This window comes from Plectropomus leopardus, chromosome 9 (assembly GCF_026936395.1).
Source record: "Plectropomus leopardus strain MGB_pleo_1.0 chromosome 9, ASM2693639v1, whole genome shotgun sequence".
Lineage (NCBI taxonomy): Eukaryota > Metazoa > Chordata > Actinopteri > Perciformes > Serranidae > Plectropomus > Plectropomus leopardus.
Genome location: NC_142184.1, coordinates 13653684 through 13671581, shown reverse-complemented (window position 1 = coordinate 13671581; position 17898 = coordinate 13653684). Strand labels below are relative to the sequence as shown.

General features: G+C 39.8%; 2 protein-coding genes across 2 annotated transcripts; both read right to left on the bottom strand.

Moving 5' to 3' along the window:
- Positions 1–332: 332 nt before the first annotated feature.
- LOC121947208 (caspase recruitment domain-containing protein 19-like) lies at positions 333–9449 on the bottom strand. Its single transcript, XM_088082015.1, has 6 exons — positions 9331–9449; positions 6681–6826; positions 6390–6546; positions 5379–5447; positions 3009–3074; positions 333–2817 (listed from the first exon to the last, which is right to left on the bottom strand). The coding sequence occupies exons 1-6, from the start codon at positions 9335–9337 to the stop codon at positions 2729–2731; spliced, it is 534 nt and encodes a 177-aa protein (XP_087938141.1). The 5' UTR covers positions 9338–9449; the 3' UTR covers positions 333–2728.
- Positions 9450–9891: 442 nt separating this feature from the next.
- On the bottom strand, positions 9892–17286 carry susd3 (sushi domain containing 3). Its single transcript, XM_042492145.2, has 5 exons — positions 16784–17286; positions 14837–15025; positions 13879–14026; positions 11738–11905; positions 9892–11631 (listed from the first exon to the last, which is right to left on the bottom strand). Exons 1-5 carry the CDS (start codon positions 16857–16859, stop codon positions 11292–11294), a joined length of 921 nt encoding a protein of 306 aa, XP_042348079.1. The 5' UTR covers positions 16860–17286; the 3' UTR covers positions 9892–11291.
- Positions 17287–17898: the final 612 nt, after the last annotated feature.

Here is a 17898-nt window from a genome sequence, read left to right as displayed (position 1 = left end):
TTGTCATTATTCATTAATGAAGGCTGTCTGTTGCTCCAATTTGTCATTGTTATAGCACACCAGAACGTTTTCCACTACCCTTGTTTCCTACTTTGGTGGACTGAACAAGGCAGCAGCACCCTCTAGTGCATTTATAGCTGCTGTTCAATCAGTGTAATAAATATTTTACCATCCTTTCCATTTCATGTTTACAGAGTGCCAGACACAAACCCAGAATAGCTAATCGCTGAACTGTGAATTTCACATTTGATGCTAATTAACTGTACACATTTTTGAGTACATCTTTTTCAGTTCTTTGTCATACTGGATTAAAAGTAAGATGCAACTCCAAGTAATTTCAAAATGTGCTTTAATTGAGCAATATTTGAACATTATTTGAGTGCACTTTAGTCAGTAGATTTTTCAACAGTCTCATTATCACAGTTTTAAAAGGCACTGAAAGTGGGTGAGTGGATGGAAATATATGTGGTGTGAATTACAAACTGTTCTGGAGTATGTGTTTGCATGCACAGCACTGTCAATTCAAGCTACCAACACAGGTAGTTTTACTGATGTTGCCTCAGTAAACTTCTTCTCAGGACAGTGTATAAATTGCACTTGACTGACATCTCCCTCGTCCTTCTGTTCAGTTGGTTTTAGTTGTATCTATAAGGGGTGGAACAACTCAAAGGTCTAGTGTGTAGGATTTAGTTGCAGTTAGCATCTATCAGTGAGGTAGCAGTGAGGTTGCAGGTTTGCAACCAACTGAAACTTTTGCTGTGTGCCAAGTGTGTGGGAAAACTGCAGTGGCCGATGCAAAAACGCAAATGGCCCTGTCTAGAGGCAGTGTTTGGTTTGTCTGTTCTGGGGGACGGTAAAAACATGGTGGTACAACATGGCAGACTCCATGGAAAAGTATTCGCTCCCATGTAGATATAAACGGGTCATTTTCAGGTGATTTTACAATAATTAACAAATTTGCACTGTACCTGACTCAGAATTATACCTGTACCTGACCCAGAGTTGGCTGTTCAATACGAATATTTAACAATTCACGATTCATTTTCATGTAAAAAAAGTTGAACAGTCTCAGTGGGACATTCATGTGACAGCGGCATTCAAGTTACAGTAAACAAGCTACCTGTGCTAACACCAGATCATAATGTTGCTAACGTTAGATATCAAACAAAAGCCAGATACTGTATCGTATTAACTTGCGGTGAGCTATAAATTCACCACTTCTTCACCTTATGGTGCAGTCTATCTTTCCCACTGTGCCGCTGCCTTAATGTCAGTAGGTGTTTGCACCAAAGAGTAGTGTGAAAGTCAAGAGCAATCACTCTGCAGCAACAACAACAAAAAAGCAACTGCTCTACTTAAAGAATCCCAGTTGACATGGATCTCAGACTTCAAATCTCTGACTTTCAACGGGCAGCCCTAGAAAATAGTTATTAATATTCTCTTCCATTTCTTCCAATATATTTCCCTTAATCCTACACACTGGACCTTTAAGCTTTATCATTTGTATTGGCACATACACGTATCAGCCAATCAGAAGCACTGACAGATGAAGTGAAAAGTTTGATCATCTTGTTACAATGCAATGTGGGACACCTTTGGTCAAAGCATTCATGTGCATGCTACCGACATGCTCCACCCACTCAAACATCGTTACAGACCAAGTACACCCCGTTATGTCAATGCTACTCCTTGATGTTAGTGCCCCCCCAGCTGGACAATGCACCATGTCACACTGCAAAAACTCCTCAGGAATGGTCCAAGGAATGTGACAAAGAGCTTAAGTCGCTGACCCTGCCTCCAAACTTCTCTGATCCCAATCTGATTGAGCATCCGTGGGACATGCCTGTACCCCAGAGGTATCCCCGGTCCACGGTGGAGCCTCCTTGGATTGGACTTGGCTCTGACTTGTCTTGGCACTGGGTGTGATGGTGGTGGAAGCTCTGAGTCTTGGTGGTTGCGATGGGCACCAGCACGCCCCACAGATGCTAGATCGAGAGCTAGTGGTCGCCCCTCTCAGGCCATCAGTTTTTGCTGTGTGACATTGCCCGCTGTCCTGCTGGTGGGGGCCACTGCCATCGCACAGTGCGGTTGCCATGAGGGGATGTATCAGATCTACAACAGGGTTTGGGTGGGTGTAGCATGGCAGGTGGCATCCACATAATTTCCAGGAGCCAAGGTTTCCCAGCAGTACATTACATTGTAACAAGATGATCAGTGTTACTCATTGCATCTGTCAATGTTTTTAATTTTTTGGCTGATGGGTGTAGACTTTAGTGACATCATGTAATTCTCAGCACAGCTCCACCCAGCTTTACCCTGAAAACAGGTCTAATCAGCTGGAGTGACTGAGAACATCTGTGTGACTGTGCAGTTAATACTACGTTTAATTTTAGCTGAAAATGGGATTGGAATTATCATTGGTCTGTACACACAATAAATTCAAGACTCATACATACAAGTATTATGGTAGAACAATAACCATTTTTTTCTTGGAAACTGTTGTCATTTGTGGGAATTCAACAAAGAATGACTCACGTTAATGTCATCAAAGCTTCAGATTAAAAAACAAAGTCAATTAGTGCTTACAAATGCGTGCAATTTTTAGCTCTCTACGTGTATATGAGTTTGGCACAGCAAAGAGGCAAATTTCACGGCTTGTTCCTCTCACAGGGCTACTTCTTAGGCATTGCATCGCCTTAACAGCCTTATTTAACTTTCCAACCTCCGCTTAGGAAATGAAAACATCTTTAGCGCCTTTGCTAAGTCTTGCTGCAGAGCAGTGAAGAAACGGATGAGTGCTTCTCAATGTTTCACCCTCTGTGGGCAGAAAGAGTGGCAACAACAGAGTGGGAGGGTAAGTTTAAAATATGAAATAAAACTGCTTGAAGGGCTGCAATAATTAGATAATGAATCATAATTGTAATAAAAATCATTCTTGATATTCAGAAGTAATTTCAAATACCCAAGGACGAATAAATCTGAGCACTTCATCTTTCTGTATGACTCACCTCCGTAATAGTAGAGCACTGCAATGCCAGCTACAAAACTGAAACAGCTCAGGAAGAACATTGGTCCTGCATAGAAAAAAAGGGATGAAGTGCTTATCAGTGACCAACAACTAGAAACATGAATCATGATCAGCACACCAAATGGGCATTGTGGGTGTCTTTCGAATAAATGGTATGAACTAAACAGCTTAAAAACAAACTAAAATGTACACCAGTATACAGCAAGAGTCAAGAGTCCAAAGTTGCTCTGTGAAAAGACAGTCGTCTTATTGTTCACAGTCTAAACAAGCTGTCATTTCTTTGTCTGACTTGTGACTGGGAGTCATCCCCGATGACCCACTTCCCTGCTGACACACCTTTGACCCAGTGGATGCGCCCCTGGCTGTTCAAAGGAATGCAGGACAGAGGAAGCTGTTTTGGACGATGGGGTTTACACGTGAGCTTAACTGACCCACAAAGCCAGAGCTCTGGATGTAATGGGATGATGAATGGTGAAGCGGTGTGGGGCAGTAGGGCCCACATTCTGATGCTAGGGGTTAAAAGGTTCAACGGACAACTATAGTTGTTGAAGAACAAAGCTTAGTTGGGCTTTAAGGGGTTTAACTGGGGATCAATGAGGGGCACAGATGCACCCTGACACAAACTGTAAGACCACCATCTAAAAATAAAAAAAATCACCCTAGCTATGCTGGGTGCTGCACACAAACTTATATGGCTACAAAGAAAAGGCCATTAACTACACATTATGATTACATTACACATCTTAACTCAATTTCCCAAGGACTGAAATGAGTTTTGAGAATGACTTTCTACTTTCCAGGAAGCCACCAGTTTCAGTGAATGCCAGGAAAGGATCAAAAGTCAATTTGCAAAGACTGCAACATCTTTCTTAAAAAGGTAACCCATCACAATCCCCATTATTTGTATTAAAAAACATGAATGATGCAAAAAATAAATAAAGTAAATAAGTAATTGAACAGATTAGAAGGCAATATATGCAGTATAAATAACCAGTGTTTTTATGTAACAAAGTAATAATACTTTGTCACATTACTTAGGCATTTTTTGGGATTATCTGTACGTTACTTGAGTTTTTACATTTCTGTCAACTTTCACTTAAACTCCCCCACATTTTCTAAATAAAATATACATTATTAATCCACTACATTTCCCCCAAGCCTCCAAATTACTAACAACAAAATAGGGAAGGAAAGGAGGAGGGGGACACATGGAGAATGAAGGAGTGGGAGGGAGGGAAAAACTGGATTTTGTTCTTGTAAATTCTTTACGTTGCAAAAACAAACTCCTTGTTTTTCCTGCAAGTTTAAAGAATGCTCAATTTTTAAGGCATATGTCACAAAGCATTATACTTCAACACTTTCAAAATTCTGACTGCTGCCTTTTAATGAACAGCATTTATTTAACTTTTACTTTCAATACTTAAGTGCATTTGATGTCATACAATTCACTTCGATACTTAATTAAAGTAAATATCAGATACTTTAAGACTTTCACTCAAGTAATATTCTAATAGGTGACTTTAACTTAACCCATGCTTGTCCTCTTCTCATTTGAAAAATGTAAATTAGAATTATATTTTGATGCAGTTTTCAGCAGGGCTACGTGTTTATTAGCTCCTGCTCACATATGTGTATTTCACTGTTGTTGAGAAATAAAAACGGACTGAAACACAGTCAATCCGAAAAACACATGGTGTCCTTTGAAAAGTTTTTGATGATAATGTAAAGTATACATGGATTGTACATACTGTACCTGCTAAAACTTGCAAAACCACTGGTGCTGTCCTTTATGTTGCACCAACACTTATTTAGCAGATGTCTATATTTGTAAACATATTCAAACTAATATCTAAAACATTTCAAATTCAGCTAGAACCAGAACCACTAATTATTATTTTATGACTGTCTGATGATATTAGATAATTAAGCAACACAAAGCGATGTCCTGTAGTTTTTTTGCAAAGAGACTGCTCCTCATGCACGAGCAACAGAAAGAAGTCCCTGCTGCAAAAGATGGGGCTTGCTGACCTTACAAGACACACTTCACCTAAAAAGATATTTTACCTATGACGTTGCTGTGAGTATACTTATTATCCTAAAAAAATGGAGATAATGTCAATATATATATAATGTCAATATATATATAATCAATATACAGTACTCTTCATTTTTATGCAAACATGCTCAAATATAACGCAAATGTGTATTTCCAATTAAACTTAAAAAGACACAGACACACAGATATCTCATATATCTATATCTATATCTATATCTATATATATATATATATATATATATATAAAATGTTCTACTGTTCTAAGTGTGTGTGTGAGATGTTGATTAGATTTACCTCTGTCATTAAGAGCATATCGCGCAGGGATGATTTCCACAGTGTTCATCCATTTTGAATCGGCCATCTCTGGGACAGAGAGCACAAATGGTTAATTGGTAAATCCCGCATTTTAAATAACAGCCTGTCTAATGTCAGATCAAGGAAGCACATTGGCTTGTCTCTGTATCCTGAACAGGATCAGCCTGCATAGGGCCAAACAGGTCAATTACACAGATCTACTACTAGGGAAGCTGCTGGTGAGATTTGCCTAACCACCTCACTTCAAGGTGCCAACATGTGGGATTTAATGGCAGAAAAATGTCGAAAGAAACTTCTCCCGTGTGCCAGGAGAAGCATGTAGGAGAAGTTCAGTTACCACTGCAAAATCACAAATGGCCCTATCTAGCACAAGTGTTTGTATAACAAAATCAAACATTTCCATTTTCAGGTGATTACAAAGTAATGAAAATGCTATGTTGTGATTATTATATACCATTTCTGTCTATAGATACCCCTAAATCCTACATACTGGACCTTTAAAACATAGTGCATAAACTAAACAATACTTTGGCAACATAAAAGAAAAAGTTAGGTGTGCACTTATGAATAGATGTTCTAATACAGACAACTGGTGTAAGCAGAGAGAAGCTTTTCAGCTTAAAATCACCTGATAATGAGTCACTGTAATTAACTTTAATAACATTATGTGCAGGAATTTTAGAAAACGATGAACAGACAGTTTTGGAAAACCCACAGGATGATGTGTTTGAACACTGACACATGACTATGACACATGCACTTAGATTAACAGCTTTGAGCATTTTGTGGATGTTTTTATCATATCCGTTGTTTTTAGACTCATTTTTTTTTTATCATTTTTGATAATGTGTTTTATATAAAACATGCTCTGATTCTACTGTTCATTTAATCTTATCTCCTCACTAAAGTACTGCAAGGAATTTCTGCACTAAATTACATCTCAAAAATACGTTGAATTATGAGTCTGCAGGACCACATCTGTGTTTTTACCTCTTTGTGTGACTCTGGTGGGCAGGCTAGAGTAGATGTCCTCAGCATGAATGTGAAGTCCTCTGTAGAATTCCTGACATGCTTCCTCACCCTTTCCATACAGGTGTTTTAACAGCTCAGCTAATCGCACTTTGGTGGGCACACTCAGGTTCCTGAACTGCAGGAAGACACGTGCTGAATTAAATCACTACACACACATACCTGTATGCCGCATACAACAGTGCAGATTCAAGTGTAAGAGCGTGACTGTCAAAACAGGATGTTTTTGTGGTTTATATTATCTGTAGTGACCCTTTGGGCTTCCTTGTCACTGAGTATCTGTGGGTAAATCCTGTTCAGCTGCAGCACCAGACTGTCAACCAGCTCAGTGTCCATCCTCTGATCTGAGCACAGGAACTGGGCGTCCCTCTGGAGCTGCTCATGGTAATCATCATTGTCTAGTCAAGAAATGAAAACGTTAAAGAAGAGATGAGCACCAGACCGTGTCAAAGAAAGGCACTCTACTATACACTCTAATATCTAAACTCATATACATAAAGGCATTGTTGATTTAAGAGATTTTACGCGTTATCATGTGGAGGTTGGATAAGAAATGTATGGCCCTGCACAATTACAGCATGCTACAAAACTCTAATTCAAGGCCTGCAGATTTTATGTCAAGTCTAGTAAGCAGTTTCTTAGTAAGCTGGTCTTGGCATCCGTCCTGTTCTGAAAATAAATGACTAAGAGGTTTATTGTCCTCTTTAAAAAAGGTGAATAGAGTTGCAATAAAAATGTCCATTTGGCAACACTTTATGTAAAAATAACATGTTGATGACTTAAAGTGTGCATAAGTAACAGAACGATGCTACAATAGAAAGCTTGTGAAAAATGCAGCATATACCAGTTTAGTGAAGCTCATGCTCTTGTTGACTGTTAAATGTGCTGTTAACTAATTTGTCATTTAAGTCTGTAATTTGTCTAAATTTTAGACATTTGAGCCTACTGACTGTTCTAAGAGTTGAAACAAAACATGGTGAAGCTGCATTTTGTCATCGTGCAGCACAGACCTGGAATAACCTCCCAGATGATATTAGAAAAGCCCCAATACTTTTTTTAAAAAAATCATTTAGTAATTAATTCTACCTTTTATATTTTATCTCTTTAATCTTTTACTCCTTTATTGTAAATCTGTATCTTTAATTGTTTTTTATATTTCATGTAAATGTGTATTTTATATATTATGTGCTCTGTACGGCACTTTGAATTGGCATGTTGTACGAAATGTGCGATACAAATAAAGCTGCCTTGCCCTGCCTTACATTTTTTGAAAAATACAGCCCCTGACTTCATCACATTTTGCTGCTAATTCCATGCTGATGTCCTCCCCTGCTCACTTTGGTGCTTTCGAACTAGATCTTCAACAATGAGGTGTTAATGAAAACTGTGAGCTTTATGACAAAATAACTGTGTAGTATAGAATCACATCTCTAATTAATGTTTCTCAGTAAGTGTTGGTGAGGGTTTACTCGTGACCTTTGTAGACCTTTGCCTGTGCAATTATGTGTTTGACATCATTAGGATTTCTGAAAAAGTGTCTATGTTACACTGCAGGCAGATTTGTAATTGCAGCTGATCTTCAACAGCTGGTAGAGAAGCAGCAAATACAAATCAAAGGTTCAGTGTGTAGGATTTAGGGGAATGTATTGGCAGAAATTGAATTTAATATAATAAACATTTTTCTTCAGTGTATAATCACCTGAAAATAATAATAATAGTGTTTTTGTTAACTTAAAATTAGCCGTTTAGAAGGAGCAGGTACTCATCTTCAGAAACTGCCATTATGCATTGCAATGATTTAACAGTAGCCCAGGGTGTAGGAAAAAAAACGTTTTTTAACATAAAACTATTTTATTAAGTAACTTTACTGGCTTAAATCACCAGGTCAGTTTGTTTTGGAGAGGAATGGACCTGTGTAGACAGTTCTGCTAACAGTAAAAACCTCTTGAATGTCTGGATCAGAAAAAGGGTGAGCACATTTTAGCAGGTGCTGAGCTGGCACCCCATCTGTGTTGAAGATACACTGATTTGTAACTTGAAATTTTCTCATTCAGTCAAAAAAGAAAAAAAAACCTCTTTTAATCACCTGGTCCATTCGTTTTGGAAAAGAAGAGACCTCTGCAGATAAGTCAGCTTCCAGTAAAAACATCCTGAACAATGAACTATGAAGCAATTGTAACAGGGCGAAGTTTAGCTGGTTGCAATCTGCAAACCACACTGCTAAATACAGCTGGATCCCACTAAATCTTACACACTGCTCCTTTAAAAACAATTTAGTGAGGTAATAGTTTGTCCAATGGTAAATTTCATCACGGAGTGTATGTCTAATCTGCATTGTTTTTCTGTTTACTTATTCAATACAACTGACCACATCTTTAAACAGGAGAGACAGAGTATTCTGCTGTAAACAAGCAGATAACAAGATTCAGGAATAACAAATTGAACAGCCTCATCCTAATGTCATATTTATGCCATCTCTTAGAAAATGACTGAGTTAGAAAATGACCCTTCACCAAACTTCAGATTTGGATGTGACAGGCAGAAGAGCTCCATCATGCATATCTAATAAAAAGGCTGGATATCTCTATGAAATAACACACTGTGAACAGACCTGTCTGTGAAACTGCTGCAGTTGTATTTATAGGGTGGACATTAAGATAGAGCACTCAGGCTATTTTGAGTGGTGTTAAGTAACACCCAGATACTTTCTCACATGGAGCCAACATTAAAGGATCTGATAACACATTGCTATAGCAACTAGTTCACTTTAAACTGTAGATTTTATGCAACAAGTGGCGCACCCACACACGCTGTCAGCGATCCTTCGTCTCCAGCTGAGCGCGCACTGATTTCTGTCAATGATCCAAAACGAGCCAAAATATCTTACCCATGATTCACAAACCTGTCATACTGACAAACAAACGGCGTGTGAGACTTGCTCTTTCCGACCGACAGCCCCCCGGTGAAACTTCCTGGTCTCCCCGGCGTGATGGTCCCTGCTCTCCGGTTACAGCATCACGCTGCGCCGCCTAGGGACCACATGACTGACCTCAGGGCCACATGGCGATTATTAGTCCACAGACAGCGACGGTAGACTGTCAGGCAGATTAGCAGGAGCTTAGCTTTCTGTTGTAAACACTGAACCACAAAGAGGTGTCACTTATCACTTTATTTGATTCCCTTCTTCCATTTAAACTAATATTAAATAAACCGGGCAATTATGATAATTATAGGCTCAATAATAATAATACTAATAATAATCATAATAATAGTCTAATTTCTTTTTCTTTAATTTCTTTTTAACAATACATTCTTTTAGCATTTTTAGATTCCTGTGTGTAAGCTGCATCATTAAACATACTGAAGCTGCCTTATCATGCTGGCATATAAATATTTGCATTGATCCCTCTGAGGGAAATACATCATTGTAGGCTACTACTTCCATTGCAACAGAGTCTCACTCGTTATCATAGAATGCTTTAATTTATTTACATTCTTTAAAAAAATTGTATTTACATACTGGCCGGTGCTTTCCATCATCTAACAAAGTGGACGTTGCAGTCCAGAAATTAGTTTCTCTGTCAACTTCCTCAGTTTTGTTGTAAACTATGCTCCAATAAACACCTTAAAGCTACAGTAGATAACTTTTATAGTGAAATAAAAAATATATATCAAACATATCTGTTAAAAAATAATGTCACTCTGACTCCACCTAGTGCTTCTAATGGCACTTGCAAGAATCCACCTTTCCTTGAATGAAACTAGCAAATCAGAGCCAGGAGGAGTCTCTAATGCAAGTGTCAATCATGGCCCATGCGCACACTGCGCTGCCAACAGTGTTTCGGCCACTGCGCAGACTCTGGCTCCGATTGACGTCACTAGTGCAAGATGGCAGCAGCCGTATATTTTAGCTTCAATTAAGCATAGCGGGGGTGAGCAGGGACAAGTCGTTCATCTTTATATGCAGTCTATGGTTCCAGCAAATTAAAGAGAAGAAAACCGGTGATGAAAAGTGAGTGCGTGTGCAGGGGAAGGGGGCACTCTGCAGCATTTATGCAACCACAACCACATGGCCCACACAAACACAAACAGGTCAAGACTGATAAGACAGAGAGCTGATGAATGTCATTCAGGCTCACATAAAATCATGTTGTGAAAATTACTGTCAATGCAGGCAATTATAGGAAAGTAGACAGACATTGTTTTGTCAGTTGACAGTTACGTGGTTGTTGCTGCTGGCTGCTGATTACACTCCATTTAAACAGCTCTCCCGTCCTTTACTTTGTGTGTTAAGCGGTGCAACAGTGGAAAAAAATGGAGCAGACTAATGGACCCTTGGATTGGTTATTTTGGTTGAGGCGCGGTTGATTCTTACAAATGCCATCAGGAATACTCCTAGGTGCCAGAGGAACCTGATTATTTCACAGACCATCTGTCTAATGTACTACTGTCAAAAACAGAAACAGTTTCTGCAACTATGACAAAAAGTTATTTTTCTAAAAGTTACCTACTGAACCTTTGTCATTAACTTAACATCATTTTTATGAAAAGCTCTATTCAGGGCATGAAAGTCAGCGACCTTCCTATTACAAGGAGTGTCATCCATCAAGGCTGGGGTCCTGAATGTGCAATGGCCCCTCTTTGCAGGCAGAGGGCAGTGCGCCATTACAGTTTATGGAAGGCACATAAGTCTGTCACATCAGTATGCCTATAGAGCCTTCATACTGTGCAGAACTGCGGACATTATCATTTCAGCAACATCAGGAATGCTCAGTCACTACATCCTGTAGTCCTCTTTGCACAGATCAACATATTTGTTCAGTAAACAAGTTCTTGACTGATGGTATTCACCTCCTGTGTACCTCACACTGATATAATCCGAATGGAAAAATCTTTGGCAGTGTGTATATTCCTCATGTTGGATTCATCTGTGGTTGATGGCTTCGCTCCGGAGAAACTGCTCTGATGTCCTCCATACTGTGGCACCAAACCAGGCCCCATTGCTGAGCTTTGGAACAGGCCTGGGTTAATAGTTTGACAGGGGGACAGAGGAGGTCCAAGGTATTCAGGTTCACCACGAATCTGTGAGGATTCTGGGTTTCGGGGTAAGAGAGGCTGGTTGTAGTCATAGCCAGGAAGAACAGAAAGCAGAGGAGTGGGGCCATATGTGCAGGCAGGACTACAGGCATACTGCTGATGACATCTGTGGAAGAAAAAGACAGAAAGTGGTTTCGTCAACTTTTCTGCTTTAAGTTTTTGTTTTTTTCTCTCTCGTTTTGACCGTTAAAGCAGTTCAGCCCACAGCTTACCTGCAGGGTGGCATACTGTCACACATGGCTGGGTTACCAGTGTTCCACAATGAAAACACCTGGTCTTGGGTGTTGTTGTTGTTGTTGTTCCTGCCTTTATGGCCGTAGCGAGACCTGTGTTCCTCCTGATGTTGGGCCTGCTCCTCCCACTGCCACATATCAGACTCCCTGTTAGAAAAATACATTTATACCTGCACGTCAGTATTTCAGTTTGTAAATGCATCACAGGAAACTGACTAATAACTCACTTATTTGTTCTCTTCCATTCTTTGCTTTCAGTAATGGAAAGTAACATTTAAAGTGTTACTAAATACAACTTTGAGGTACTAGACTTGGCCAACTCATACTCAGAGAGGGGTTATGTTGCAGTTTTTATTACACTACATTTATTTGACAGCTAAAGTTATTAGGTACTTTACAGAATTTGTAAACTTTCAGTATAATTTATTGATAATACTTGTACAAATACTTGTGTGGACTTTTTTTGACCTCCAGTTGCTATGGAGCTGTTTTTCTGTAAGTGAGTCCCTGCTCTGATTGTCTCATGCCCAAGGATGCACATGCAGGCAAGCAGGTGACAAGGATCACAGTCCTGGCAATTGTTTCACACTATTCCACTGATCCACAGGTAGCGGAAACACCCCATGACATGCAGCAATGTGCCAGCAAAGGCAGGGAAGAAGCAGACAGCAAGCCAGTAAACATGGATGTAAACAATGCTGGTATTCAAATACTTAAAGCTGCTACAAGAAGTTATAACTGGCTATGAAACAGACTCAGTTGAATACTGATGTCAAACAAGACCATCAGTGAGAAAATTGGCTAACTCTGTGTAGTTATACTCATTGTCTGTCCCCAGGTCCAATTCCCAGAAGAAACGATTTACAGCATACAGAACAGAAGAACCAATTTTAGCATTTTCCCATGAAAGTTTTGCAGTGAATAGTACGTAAGTTAACAGGAAGCAGAATTTGATTTTTGACATTTACATCTGTGATAATGGCTGATACTGGGGCAAGATCAGCATAGATTAAAGAAAAGAACTGATGAAGAACAAAAACAAAAGCTAAAAGTGACAGTGATAGAGCATGGGAAAAAACTTGAATCCGCTTTGGTCTGTCACTTGACAGATGGAGAGAAATGCAGGATTTGAAAGGATTCGAAACTGATCCTTAATTGGCTCTCTTTCTCCTAGACAGGTCTGTGTATCTCTGTTTAGGAAATATTTTGCAAGATGTGGTTTTACATCAATATATGAATTAAACAGATGTGTCCAAAAAACAAAAATGGAATTAACAATAAGTTGCATCTTTCTTTTACTCACTTCCAAAACAAACGTATGTGCTAGCCAAATCAACTTTACAACTTTACAGCACGAGGCGGTGGTGCCCGTGGGAAATGCAGTCCTCATGCAGCTCATTCGCCACAAAGAAATGTTGGCATTCTATGTTTCTGCAAATGGAACCACGGATACGTTACATTTGGATGTTTCATACGTATCATATTAATGTTTCTAAAGTGAATAAGTTCGGATTACATATATATGAGCCGACTTCATCATCTGAACTTGGAGGGGTGGATAGTGTGACAAACACTGAGATGAGAAGGCTGCCAAGTCACAGATGACTGCAGACCACTATTGGAGACCAATAAACCAATCGTTACAGATTAGCATTTCCAGTCGTGATCGTGTGGGTATTTTAAGCCGAAACATTAACTTTAGTACCTAAACATAACCACGTCAACCACAGTATTATTGAAATGTAAAGTTTCAGCTTCTATGCCATATAACATGCAAATTACATATCCGTGTTTACTGAAATGTACATTGGCAGCATTTATTCTAGCAATTGGGTTGCTTAATTTCAGGAACACCATCACTTTTGTCAGAATGGGGCACCCAAATCAACACAAAATTAAAGTTTCTTGTGTTTATTTTTTTTTATAAAGAATCAGTTTGCAAATGTGTTTTTGAGAAAGGAAATCCTTTCAATGCATTTTTTAGAGGCTTCAAGATGCACACAATGCATTTTGGTGAGTAACTGTTAACATAACTTTTATTTCTCTGCGGAGCACCTTTAATAATGACTGTTACTTGTAAGAGACTACGTTTACATTGTGGTACTGGTACATTACGTCACCTCTCATGTTTTTTCCTTTTGTCCTCTTTGATGCAGTCTAGCAAACAGCAGGTGATGAAGGCCACGGACATGAAGAAGATTATGGCCGTGCTTACAATGGATGCCAGCACAGCCACACGGAAACCATAGTCCTCTAGGGGGGACAGAGCTGGAGTGTGAGAAAAGAAGAGTGGACAGATTTTATTGACTTTGTTTCCATGTCAAGGACTCAATATATTAGACAACTCCATTCATCACGCTGCAAAATCTCTGAACAACAAATCCTTATCAGACTCAGGTACCACAAAAAGCACTGCAACATAGACTGCCATATCACAAGTCTTTCATTATCATTTAACCCGAAGAGGCTGGCTGAAATAAAGTCACTTTACACGCCAGCTCATCCCGGAAAGGACAATAAAGCATGAATTCCATTTTTAATTTCTTTCACTTTCACATCAGACAGCTTCTTCTCTCCCATGATGACTGATCCTGAAACATAATTAAGATCCTGCTCTCACTGTTTCCACTCGCTCATCAAAAGAGCGGCTAACTGTGCACCTGCTTGAAATTATTCCTCCCTGCCTCCATTAGCATTAATATTCTCCTTTAATGAGCTTTTTCCCCAAGCAAGAAATTATTTTCTCTCCAATGTGTCCTCACATAATTCAGAAGAATTAATTATTGCAAAGCCAAATCACACCTTAAGTGTCTGCATGTAACATTGCCCATAGCCACTATGCCTGTCCCATAATGTTTAATATAGATCCCATCTCTTCAGAATAATGAGGAGAATGACAGTTCAGGGGGAGTTTTGCAGCCGCTGCAATTCTCTCAGTAAAAGCATATTTTATTCACACACACAAATTTTGGTTATAAAGTCTATGAATAATAAAGTAACTTACACCTGACTGCAAGCGGGCATATACACTACAATAAGTGACATTCTCTCTGTATTAACTGTCATATTTCTACTTACGTTTACAGTAGGTCTCCCCCTCCCAGTGGGTGCTGTTGGGGCCCATGACGCAAGTCAGCTCACCTCCAATCAGTTTGTGTTTGGCTGGGCACTGCAGGGAAATGACTGTACCCACAGTTGTGCCATTGCCCTGGATGATCCTCTGGGTGCCCAGGGCTGGCAGGGGCATGGGTGTGCACTGAGCCTGACCTAAAACAAAGGGTCAAAGATACCATTATGATGAATCAGATTGTGTGCATCCAAAAACAGTGTCTGTGATTGAATTATGCTGCAGATTTTAGATGTGCATAAATCATCAAAAGTTCAGCTAAAGTTTGAATACATGTTTAATTCATGTTTTTTCAAAAGAAATTTGTTTTTGCAGAGATGATCAGACAAACTCAGAAATTCAAAAGTAGCACAACAGCAGTTCAGGGTGAACAACAGAGAAGAATGGAGCACTGCAGATGAGATTCAAAGTGAGGATGAGGACAATCACTCCGCAGCTATCAGTGCTGAACCCTGTAGGGCTGCACAACACTGCGTGACAAAACACTGGCCCCCCTGTAACAGCCTGGTGCTGCGCTGCATCGAAGTCTAACAGTATCGAAGCAGGAAATTTGATAAATCATTAAACAAAAGGCCTGCGAGGCTGGTGGAAACACATGGGCCATCTGGAGCCATGCTAAACAACCGGTTATCATACAGCAAAATGCTCAGCATATTACAAGAGGGGAGGTCTCTCACTGTGCATGCCAGCAGTCTGTCACGGAGAACCTACAACATAAGAGTATCACTTCATCATGACACAAGCTGTTGGAATGCGAATAAACAGAGTGACATCAGTTCAGTGTTTTCCAATAGGACTGGGAAGGATAATTTGATCAGGGCCCAGGCCAGTCATAACAAGCCTGTTTACTGAGGGAAACTCTGGTTTTCACTAAAAAAGTATGGACTTGTGACATTGGAAATATTTTGGATTGTTCCTTTTTGTAACTATTAAACTGAAGGAAAACATCTCAGAATTTAAGAGAGGCTGTGTGCACTTCTGGGAGAAACATGTGGTGCACTTTTATCACCACAAGGGGCGTCAAGTCACATCAAAAGTTCAAGGTTTCATTCACATATAGACAGACAGAAAGACAGACAGAAAGAGATGAGGTACAGTGAAGTATATGCACATTTTCTTTTAAAATAATCACACCCGCTTCTGATCAGATGTCACAATGACACACTAGGTCAGACTCAACTAAATACTCCCTGAAGGCTATTAGCATAAGCTCACAATATTCAAGTTTATGTAACACAAGGACGCACTTCATTGCCGATAAATGGAGAGCATCAGTTTTATGTAACGTGTGTCTGTGCGCGCGTGCGTGTGAGATGCGCAGCTGTGCATCTGCACGAGGAGTGTCTGATGTTAAAGCCACCAGAGACACCTCCCCTTTTCACTTCCTCTTCATTTAGAATATAAATAAATTATGAGAATGGGAAGAAAGATGTGAAGTTTATTTAATTTCCCTAAACAATCCTTGTTGTATGATATAAAATGTATTATTAATGCAAATTATATTGCTCAGAAATGACCAAACACCCATTAAGAAAATATAAAATTCTGCAACTACCTCACATTATATACATTGACTATTAATCCTAGAACAATAATTAGGAAATTAGAAATAGTGCTATCACAGCAAGTATTGTAAGTCCCTATTGTATAAGAGGAGGTACAGCAGCACCAATACACATCATATCTCTATCATTTGTAGCGAGTTTTAGGGATTCATGTTTAAATAAGACACACAACTTGTAGATGACCTTCTCATATGTTTACGTAAAACCCTAAAATTCAGACCATTGTATTGATAAAAGAACTGGAGTAAGTGCGTAAAACAAATCGTCCCACACACATCCCACACGCTCAACTCGAGTATGAATTAGACACCATTTCTGTTTCATCAGCCTTACCTGACTTATTCCGGTCATCACTGTTTGTAAAATCAGTCCTGGACACATCTGCTATTGAAGCTGTTGCGGCTGACATGGTGGTGACAGACAGACGCCCCCTCCAAGTCCGCTCTTTGGATGTGCGTAAAGACTGCGCAACGGTGCTCCTCTGTGCCCGGTTTTGGGTAAACAAGTCGGGATTCCGTGGAGCTGGAGTCGTGCGTGAGCTTCTCTACGCGATTTTATTCGTCCGTCTACCTTCCAGTGAACAGTTTGTCATGCACACAGAGTCCTCCCACAATGCTCTTTCGCCGCAACATTAACGTATTCTAATGCACCGGGTTGGGACTGCGCGCTGTGGCTGCTGTCGCGCTAACGGATAAGCGCCGCTAGGAAAGATGAAGTGATCGGCCGACAACTTGTCGACCGAGGAAAAAATGACTCTGAGGATTACACCAGGTCAGGTCAAGCTGGTTGTCAGAGCTGCGCTCGACGAGCGACTACAGCAGCAATAAACCCGCTCATTGGGGGCAGGATGTAGCACCGCTCCTCTGTTTGAGTCAGGATGTGGTGATTTTGACACGGTTGAACATGTGATACAAAAACTGTGGCCGGAATATGGGGCCATCAAGAGATTCTGTTTGCCTCTGCACAGAGTTCTGACACCAGTATTCACATTCGCACAACTAGTATTTGCACACACAAATCAGGTTTGAGGGTTTTAGATAGCAAGTTCCAAGTCAGACAGCTGAATTTAAAGAGATGTGTGGCTTGATTATGTTCAAAATGGCTTTTACAGCAATTCTACAGAACACCATCACTGAGGAGTTTATAAACTGATGCTCACCATCAGCTTTAAAGTAGATACAAGATGTTCAATTAGGCTAAATAACGTTGGAAGTAGTGCCAAATACATCAAGGCAAAAAGTCAGACTGACAATGCAATGTCATGTAAGAGTCTTATAAAAACCGTGAGAGGCAAGGATGTAGGTTTCATTTCAAAATTAGGTCAGACAAATATGAAATGGGGGTTTGGAGGTCCTTTGGCAGAAAGTCTTTCGCATCAAACTTAATTTCTTTCTTTTTGGTTAATTTTTATGCACCAGTTTATTCAGTTTTGGCACCAATTTATAGTA